General features: G+C 40.1%; 1 protein-coding gene across 8 annotated transcripts in view; it reads left to right on the top strand.

Annotated features, from left to right (window-relative positions):
* LOC143276450 (uncharacterized) overlaps positions 1 to 10,032 on the top strand; it is a 65,775-nt gene extending 55,743 nt beyond the window's left edge. For 6 of the 8 annotated variants that reach the window (XM_076580950.1, XM_076580949.1, XM_076580948.1 and 3 more), the window contains 2 exons: positions 1,392 to 1,619; positions 2,639 to 10,032. In XM_076580950.1, the coding sequence (XP_076437065.1) occupies positions 1,392 to 1,619; positions 2,639 to 2,989 (579 nt within the window). In that variant the 3' untranslated portion in view covers positions 2,990 to 10,032. The remainder of the gene's footprint in view (positions 1 to 1,391; positions 1,620 to 2,638) is intronic. The other 2 variants (XR_013053577.1, XR_013053578.1) reach the window with 2 other exon arrangements.
* Positions 10,033 to 10,287: the final 255 nt, after the last annotated feature.

Below are 10,287 nucleotides of genomic sequence, written 5' to 3'. Positions count from 1 at the left end.
TGCGTAGGACATGAAACTGAACCTGTTGTGACTGTGCGTAGGACATGAAACTGAACCTGTTGTGACTGTGCGTAGGACATGAAACTGAACCTGTTGACTGTGTACAGGACATAAAACTGAACCTGTTGTGACTGCACAGGACATGAAACTGAACCTGTTGACTGTGTACAGGACATAAAACTGAACCTGTTGTGACTGCACAGGACATGAAACTGAACCTGTTGTGACTGTGTACAGGACATAAAACTGAACCTGCTGTGACTGTGTGCAGGACATAAAACTGAACCTGTTGTGACTGTGCGTAGGACATAAAACTGAACCTGTTGACTGTGTACAGGACATAAAACTGAACCTGCTGTGACTGCACAGGACATGAAACTGAACCTGTTGACTGTGCGCAGGACATGAAACTGAACCTGCTCTGACTGTACGCAGGACATGAAACTGAACCTGTTGACTGTGTACAGGACATAAAACTGAACCTGCTGTGACTGTGTGCAGGACATAAAACTGAACCTGTTGTGACTGTGCGTAGGACATAAAACTGAACCTGTTGACTGTGTACAGGACATAAAACTGAACCTGCTGTGACTGTGTGCAGGACATAAAACTGAACCTGTTGTGACTGTGCGCAGGACATGAAACTGAACCTGTTGTGACTGTGCGTAGGACATAAAACTGAACCTGCTGTGACTGTGTGCAGGACATAAAACTGAACCTGTTGTGACTGTGCGCAGGACATGAAACTGAACCTGTTGACTGTGCGTAGGACATAAAACTGAACCTGTTGTGACTGTGCGTAGGACATAAAACTGAACCTGTTGTGACTGTGCGTAGGACATAAAACTGAACCTGTTGACTGTGTACAGGATATAAAACTGAACCTGTTGACTGTGTACAGGACATAAAACTGAACCTGTTGTGACTGTGCGCAGGATATAAAACTGAACCTGTTGACTGTGCGCAGGATATAAAACTGAACCTGTTGTGAATGTGCGCAGGACATAAAACTGAACCTGTTGACTGTGTACAGGACATAAAACTGAACCTGTTGTGACTGTGCGCAGGACATAAAACTGAACCTGTTGTGACTGTGCGCAGGATATAAAACTGAACCTGTTGTGACTGTGCAGGACATAAAACTGAACCTGTTGACTGTGCGTAGGACATAAAACTGAACCTGTTGTGACTGTGCGCAGGATATAAAACTGAACCTGTTGACTGTGTACAGGACATAAAACTGAACCTGTTGACTGTGTACAGGACATAAAACTGAACCTGTTGACTGTGTACAGGACATAAAACTGAACCTGTTGACTGTGCGCAGGATATAAAACTGAACCTGTTGACTGTGTACAGGATATAAAACTGAACCTGTTGACTGTGCACAGGACAAAGATGGGTCGGTCAACTACCAGCTGAAGACGTGGGCCCCTCGTGACCTTGAACTTCAGCGCCTGGTGGAGCGCATCAAGGACACGCGGGACGCCAACCCCGACTACGCCCCCTGGGAGCAGTACCTCCAGGAAGGGCAAGAACTCCTGAAGACGCAGGAGGCCAACTACGAGCGCCCTCCCCCAGAATCGGATCGGCTGTACATGAGCATTGGGGACAACCAGGTGAGAGATGAGCCACTGGAACATTTCTGAAGTCACACACTGCAGTATAATCTGAGATGAGCCAGTAGAACAGTTCTGAAGTCACACACTGCAGTATAATCTGAGATGAGCCAGTAGAACATTTCTGAAGTCACACACTGCAGTATAATCTGAAGCCAGCAGAACAGTTCTGAAGTCACACACTGCAGTATAATCTGAAGCCAGCAGAACAGTTCTGAAGTCACACACTGCAGCATAATCTGAAGCCAGCAGAACATTTCTGAAGTCACACACTGCAGTATAATCTGAGATGAACCAGTGGAACAGTTCTGAAGTCACACACTGCAGTATAATCTGAGATGAACCAGTAGAACATTTCTGACGTCACACACTGCAGTATAATCTGAGATGAACCAGTAGAACAGTTCTGAAGTCACACACTGCAGTATAATCTGAAGCCAGCAGAACATTTCTGAAGTCACACACTGCAGTATAATCTGAGATGAACCAGTAGAACAGTTCTGAAGTCACACACTGCAGTATAATCTGAAGCCAGCAGAACATTTCTGAAGTCACACACTGCAGTATAATCTGAGATGAACCAGTAGAACATTTCTGACGTCACACACTGCAGTATAATCTGAGATGAGTCAGCAGAACAGTTCTGAAGTCACACACTGCAGTATAATCCCTTTGTGTGTATATGCATGCAGAAGACCATTTATGTATGTTGAAGATCCTGTAATCCATGTAAGCGTTGGGTGGATTATGAAAACAAGAACATACCCAGCATGCACCCCCAAAAACGGAGTATGGCTGCCTACATGGCGGGGTAAAAACGGTCATACTTGTAAAAACCCACTCCTTTACGTACGAGTGAACGTGGGAGTTGCAGCCCATGAAGGAAGAAGAACTGGGGACCCTGGGACTGAAAGTCTAATGCTTTAACCTGTTTCGCCTGTCAGCAAACTTCTCATGATCGTCAGTTATCTGCAAATGGTAGATGTGTAAAACAACACGTACACCAAACCTGTGTGCAGGTGATCGAGGTGCAGCACCCGGAGCCCCCAGATGGGGTCTCCCGTCGCCTGGACGCCCCGTCCGTGCACTTTGGGGTCATGGGCGCCGGCCGACCAATCCGCAACGAGGTCTCCCGGCACGACTTCGCCAACCGCTACACTCTGGCTGCCTGTGACTCGGAGTTCGACCAGGTGCTGGAGTCCATTGTGGGCAACCGCAAAGACAGTTTCCTGTTTGTGCGCGGCGTGTCGGACTACATCGATGGGCAGCACAACAAGGAGTGGACGCCCTACGCGTCGTTAGCGGCCGCCGCGGCCACCAAGGCCATCGTCAAGTCCATACCTAACCGGCAGATTGACGACGATTACTGAAAACCTTCCTTCCTTCCTTCCTTCCTTCTTCCTTCCTGCCTGCTGCCCATTACGCTGCTCTGCTTGGGATTCTGGTTTTGACAAGTTGTTTTGGGAAACTAGAGGCTCTGCTTGGGATTCTGGTTTTGACAAGTTGTTTTGGGAAACTAGAGGCTCTGCTTGGGATTCTGGTTTTGACAAGTTGTTTTGGGAAACTAGAGGGCAACATGAAATTTGTGAAGTTACTGTCTGAGGGAGCAACAAATCAGAAAAGTTGTTTTGGGGAACAGGAAACTTTAGAAGTTACTGTTTGGGGAAACAAGAAATTGGAAAAGTTGTTTTGGGGAACAGGTAACTTATAGAAGTTACCGTTTGAGGGAACAAGAAATTTGAAAAGTTGTTTGGGGGGAACAGGAAATTCAAGGTTACCTCTGGGTGAACAAGAAATTGGAAAAGTTGTTTTGGGGAACAGGTAACTTATAGAAGTTACCGTTTGAGGGAACAAGAAATTTGAAAAGTTGTTTGGGGGGAACAGGAAATTCAAGGTTACCTCTGGGTGAACAAGAAATTTGAGAACTTGCTGTTTTGTTGAGAAGTTATGGTTTTGAGGAACAAGAAACTTGAGAAGTTACTGTTTCGGGGATCAAGAAATTTGAGAAGTTGTTTTTGGGAACAGGTAACTTTAGAAGTTACTGTTTTGGGGATCAAGAAATTTGAGAAGTTGTTTTTGGGAACAAGAGACTTGAGAAGTTGCTATTTGGGGAACAAGAAACTTGAGAAGTTACTGTTTTGGGGATCAAGAAATTTGAGAAGTTGTTTTTGGGAACAAGAGACTTGAGAAGTTGCTATTTGGGGAACAAGAAACTTGAGAAGTTACTGTTTTGGGGATCAAGAAATTTGAGAAGTTGTTGTTTTGGGAACAAGAAACCTGAGAAGTTGCTGAAAGCTTCCTTGTTAACAGTGTCTGGTATCAACTTAACACCCACGCCGTTTTGGAATTCCTACCCCTGATAACTCTGCTTTGAGGTTTCTGAAGACACCTGAGAAGTTAGTGTTTGGGAACAATGGGTGATCAACAGGTAGTTAACTGTGCTTGGGGAACAGTCTTATTTTAAAGGTTCTGTGGAAGAGTTAACTGTGCTTGGGGAACAGTTTTATTTTAAAGGTTCTGTGGAAGGGATTCTGCAGGTGGCTGGGTGGCCCAGCTTTGTGAATAGCATGGGGAAGATTAGACGCATCACGGTGAACGTAGGCTGTGCTTGTATGATCCTCGTCTACTTATGAAGGAAGTTGGAGGTGTTTTTTTCTCTGTGTGTACATAATGCTGTCTATAATACGACAAATATTTAACAGTCTTCTAACCGCCTGCTTCATTGATTGAACGATACACTGCCAGATTGGGATGGTTTGTTCATTTCGTTTGTATAATGGTTGTCGTTTTATTTAAGATGTGTGCTTATGTGCGTTTACAAAACCATTGGTGAAGTGTTTCGAGGAATGTTTGGTCAACATTGTTTGTTTAAATCAGAATGACAGAGCGGAGAACGAGATCTTTGGAAGTTTCAGCAATTCATGTTTTTTGTCATTTTGTTGAGTTGCACAATGTGGTATAAACTTGTGCGCTTGTTTACAGATGTATTTGTTTTGAAGTTACTGCGCATGTTTTTTTGTTTTGGATGGAAGTTTTTCAGTCATATCAGTGTCATTTCCATTTTGATAAGGTTTTTATTTATTTACACAGACCTGTTGGGTTGATTCGTATTTAATGAAGTCAAACTGCTTTGGATAGTTTTATTCATTCAAAGTGATATTTTGGTAAATGACAGGTATTCATAATATGATTTGGTGGGCGCAGAGTCTTGATACATTGTCAGATTCACACAGTAGGGGTTGGGTAGAAATAGATGGGGAGGGGATTGATGTAGATGTTTAAAACAAACCCTCCAGTTTTTCCGTTCAATTGCTTGTGGTATGTTGTGGTGTAAAGTGGTGGTAGTTTTTTTTCCCCTGTTCAGGGATAAATAATTTTAAGAGTACTTTAAAAGAAACAACAGAAAAAAAAATCTATTATTATTGGGGCACTGGATTTTACCGCTTAATTGATTATAAAGTACTTTAAAAGAAACAACAAAAAAACATCTGTTATTGGGGCACTGGATTTTGCTGTGTTAGAGAGGTGGTTTTTACCGCTGGTTGTTTTTCTTTACAGTTTTGATAAAAATGTGTATGTGCACATTTTTAGAGTGCTACACAATATTATAGATTGTACGTGGGGCAGGGGAGATGATAAATGGAGTGGTTTTCCTTTTTTGTGCAGACAGTGTCTGCTTTTCCCCCCCATTGTGTTCTTGTTTTACCTTTAATACTCTGTTTTTTCCCAGTCGATACTGTAACTGAAGTGATGCTTATCCCTCACAAGATGAACAAGAAACCTAGAAAGACCAGGGTTATGCACATTGAAAAGTATTAAGGAATGGAGGTTGTTGGGTTTTGGGGTTTTTGGGGGTATTTTTTATGATTTGTCATGCATACTGGTATTTGTAGATGTGATATTTACTTATCATGGTTCAAAGTGAAGTTTATCCAGCAAGAAAAGTATTACTGGTGGCTGACAGTCATGTACTGAAATTCACTCTGTTGTGCAATGTCAGGGTTATACACCCAGAGTAGTATTAATACTGGTCTTTAATACAATGACATTTAGTATAACGCAAAACCTGGGTGATATAGACATACCAAGTTTCTTTTTGCAATGGCCATAGACGTAACATAGTTTCAGTGCGTTTAGATAGGTGTAATGTGTTTAATTGGACATATATATGTAAATTTTGTTGAGTGAACTATACTCCATGATTGTTGCATGTAGTGGTTCTGGTGTCTGAGCAGCTGTGGCTTGGCAGATGTAGAGATGGGACAAGTTAGACGTGATCAGAATACTGGCCAGACCGGTGTAACAGCCGAGTGGTTAACTCTTAGATTACTCCTTTTTTCTTATTGTTTTGTCACAACAGATTTCTCTGTGTGAAATTAGGCTGCTTTCCACATGGAGAGCACATCGCTACACTGAGAAGTGCCTCCCATTTTTTGTATTTTTTCCTGCCTGCTTTTTTTTTTTTTCATATTTGTTTTCATATCAAAGTGGATTTTTCTACAGAATTTCGCCAGGGACAACACTTTTGTTGCCTTGGGTTCTTTAATGTGCGCTGTGCATACTGCACACGAGATATTGGTTTATAGTCTCATCCGAAGGGCTAACATCCAGACCACCACTCAAGGTCTAGTGGATGGGGAGAAAATACTGGCGACTGTGCCAGGATTGGAACCAGTGTGCTTAGATTCTCTCACTGCCTAGGCAGACGCGTTACCTGTAGGCCATCACTCCACGTGGACGTTCGGTCTGAGGGTCCTGGGATCAAATCTCGGTAACAACGCCTGGTGGGTAAAGGGTGGAGAGTTTTCCAATCTCCCAGGTCAACACATGTGCAGACATGCTAGTGCCTGGACCCCCTTTGTGCATATCCGAACGCAGAAGATCAAATACGCATTTTAAAGATCCTGTATGTCAGCATTCGGTTGGTTATAGAAACAAGAACATTATCTGAAGCTTTTTAAAAAAAAATTTTTTGCTTTTGTTTGCCAGATTCATTATTGCAAATGTTTGAAATTTGTATGATTAAGAGATCCAGTTTGGACATAGTTTACAGCATGACTGTATGAACTGAAAGCGAAACCTGTTCAAAGTATTATTTGCAATCAGAAAGTAATGATCGCAACACCTATGCAGACTTGCAGAGTCATTACCGTTTTGTATTAACAGATTACTTTGATATTCATGAGGTCTTTGTTAACCAGCAATTGAATGCACATGTCACTGTGTACCACAGTTGTTTTGCTCTGCACTCTTGAAAACCACACTTTAGTGCATCAATACTCAAAGTGTAGTCAAAATTCTTGAACACCCCCCCTTACCCCTCCAAAGTGCTTACAAACTCTTAATCTTGAAGACTTGTATGTCAGATGTTCTGAGGGAAGTAGTATGGTGCTGAACCAAACATACCATTGTATTAGTGCAACTACTACTCATTCAGCCTTGATGGCACAAAACTTTTGTCTGACCCTGCCACATTCAGTTTGGATTGTCATCTGCAGTCATGAATGTCTGTATGCTTGTTGGTTTGCTAAATGGCTGCATTTGAAATGAAATGCAGTGGATGATGTAACATCGTCACCTCTGGGGAGCATAGTTTTTAGCGATGTATTTCAGTAGCTAACATTTCAGTTAAACGGAGAATTTTGATGTGCTGAAAGTCAGTTTCTGTACACACTGACCACGTGACATGACTGATGTCACCGAGCTTGTTCAGTTAAAAATTAATATATATGCAATGCACTACAAGCAGGTGAACCTGCATAAACATCAGTAGGTTTTCAAGTATAAAGGTGAAACTCCATTGACTCAAGAGAAAAATTATGCAAAATGTGCATGCAAAGAATCTGTGCAAAAATTGACCCACATGTCTTGATTGAAGCCATAGCGCCAGTACACTCAAAGCAAGCACTGTGTGTCAAAACTGAGATAATTTTCAGTGTACACGCCGGTTACTATGGAAGAAGAAATAGGAAGCAAAGTGGGAGCAAGTGTTAATTTGGGGGGAACATTTTTATAGCTCAGGTAGTAGCCAGGTGCTTGCAACAACCTGATGTGGAAGCTAAGCTTGGATGGAGATCTCTTCAAGAAATATAATAATAATATTAATGGATGTTTATGTAGCGCATTTTTCCAGAAAAACTACTCAAAGCGTTTTACATTTCGTTCACCATGCCCCACCCCCCTTCCATAACCTCCACCAACCACCTACACACACAGAAACGTGTCCCAGAATACACCCACACAATTAAACATTGGAAACCGTGACTCCCTTTAGAAGACACTTCTGCAACACAGTCACGCATGCACACACACACATGAATGCAGGAACATTCACAAGCGCTCCACCACACACAAATGTCAAACGGTTTCCACAACAATACAGCATGCATTTGAAAGCATACATTAGTGAGATGTACACTACATCCAGCTAACAAGGGAGGAGCAGTTTCCTCAAGAAATGGATCTGGTAAGAGGGGAAATCTCATGAAATATTGTCTCAGTTTAGAAAGAATGGGATCAACACAAAAACTGGTAAAACTTTGCTTGCAAAGTCAAAGGCTTTGCTCCCTCATGCAAAAGAAAAGTTTCGCCGTGAAATTCGGGTCTATAGATTTACGCAGTGACAAACTTGATGCTAATTCTTTTTTTTCCTTTCAGTGCAAAGTTGGCATGCAAATTTAGCATCAGTTTTGGGGGGTCGTAGAGAGCTACCTTGACTGGACATGAGAATATTCTGTGGAGGCTATGAGGAGGGCTGTGTTTTTTTCCCCTTCTTCGGAAAATAAATCTCAGGAGCTATTTCATCACCATTCCAGTTCACTGAACAATTTTCCATTTTGTTTTAAAGTTACAGTCTTGAGTGATATTTTTTACAGCAAAATTTAATTGTTCAGAAAAATATCTCAGAAGTGATTATGTGAATTGAAGTCTGTTTTTTTGTGTGTGTATTTATTCATTTATTTTTGTGATCAAAATAAAAAGAACAAGTGGAAAGAAAACACTACCATTAAAATATTTAAACAATTCTCGAATTTTGACACCGACTTGTTTTAAAAAATACCTTTTTTTTTGTTTTAGAATTTTGTTCTGATGCCAAGTTAACAGGAATTCACAGCTTGCTTTTAGAATGTGCTGATCGCTTCAACCTTTTTGTTTTTGATCTGCTGTATTTCTGTGTCCCTGTTGGTTCCAGTGCTTTTGACACCAAAATGCCTTTGTCAAATGCATGTTCACGCAAACTTTTGCTTGAATAGACAATCTGTGAGCATGTCGAAGCTTTGTGTGTACATCCACTGGTATGTAGATGGTGAAGGCTGGTTATAATTTGGTTGATTTATTAAGCAACTCATGCAAGAGAGTATTTGCACTAATTATTGCAATATTTTATTTGTTACCTTCACTAATTATTGTAATATTCTATTTGTTATCTTCACTAATTATTGTAATAGTCTGTTATCTCCACTAATTATTGTAATATTCTGTTTATCTTCACAAATTATTGTAATATTCTATTGTTATCTTCACTGATTATTGCAACATTCTAATAATTATTCATTATCTTCACAAAGTATTGAAACATTCTAATATTTTTTTCTTTGCAAGCTTGTAAATTTATTACATAATTGTGACTTGAGTGAGAAAGAATTCATGTTCGTTATGGTTTTTGCAACCATTCTTTATAATGAAAATTTTTTTTCATGATCAAATAGAATATGATAATCATGTTTCATTAAGATCTTTTTTCACCGTTAGAAAATGAATAGTTAATATGAGATATCAAGTTTATATTCATTATTGTAACTTTTTTCTTTATTTTTGGCAGTCTTACAAAACCAACACTTAGTAGCAATATCAAAGATTAATGAAATGATTTCGCAAATGAATTTACAAAATGATTGTTTGACACTGCTGTTTAGAATAAACGCGAAGCATAATAACTTGGATGTGTATTTGATGTGCCAATTGTGGAAGATCTTTTTGGGTTTTTTTTTTAAACATGTCATGAAAACAGCTTTCTGTTATGGAACATAAAAAGTGATATTTTTTTCTCCTTTTCTTAAAAAATTGAATGTTTCATTACAGTTGTATTTCCATGAGCTGTGTGTGTGCACTTGCTGATTCTTGGTAGTCAAATGTTAAATTGTCTCTGCCTTGCATGTAAAAATATTGAATCATTTTATGGATAATCCAGACTTGTATGTTAAATTGTCTGCCTTGCATGTAAAAATATTGAATCATTTTATGAATAATCCACGCTTGTAAAGGTTCTTGAATATGTACCAGGTTTATTTTTTGGTTGTTTTTTTTCACCAACACCTGGAAATAATTTTGGCAATATTATGCCACCTACTTGCGGGAAATGGTTCCAACAATATTATGCCACAGTACGTGTTTTTGTTTCTTTGTTTTTTTTTTTTTTAACAAACGCCAGGAAATATTAACCAGTTGGTGATTTGTTCACAGATCTTTCAGTCCATCCTGAACTAATGTCAATATCGTACCGTGCCACAGTTGATCATTTATATAAACATTGATTTGTTAATGTCTGTGGACAGACAAACATGCCAAGCTTTAATCAATAATGTTGCAGATCTGTTAACTAGACTTTGTACAAAAACAAAAAAAACCATCCACACATATGCTGCTGCTGCTGTTCTGAACACTGACT

This window comes from Babylonia areolata, chromosome 32, assembly GCF_041734735.1.
Source record: "Babylonia areolata isolate BAREFJ2019XMU chromosome 32, ASM4173473v1, whole genome shotgun sequence".
NCBI classification, from domain to species: Eukaryota; Metazoa; Mollusca; class Gastropoda; order Neogastropoda; family Buccinidae; genus Babylonia; species Babylonia areolata.
Note: the sequence above shows the minus strand (reverse complement) of the source record. Positions and strands in the feature narration are given on the sequence as shown.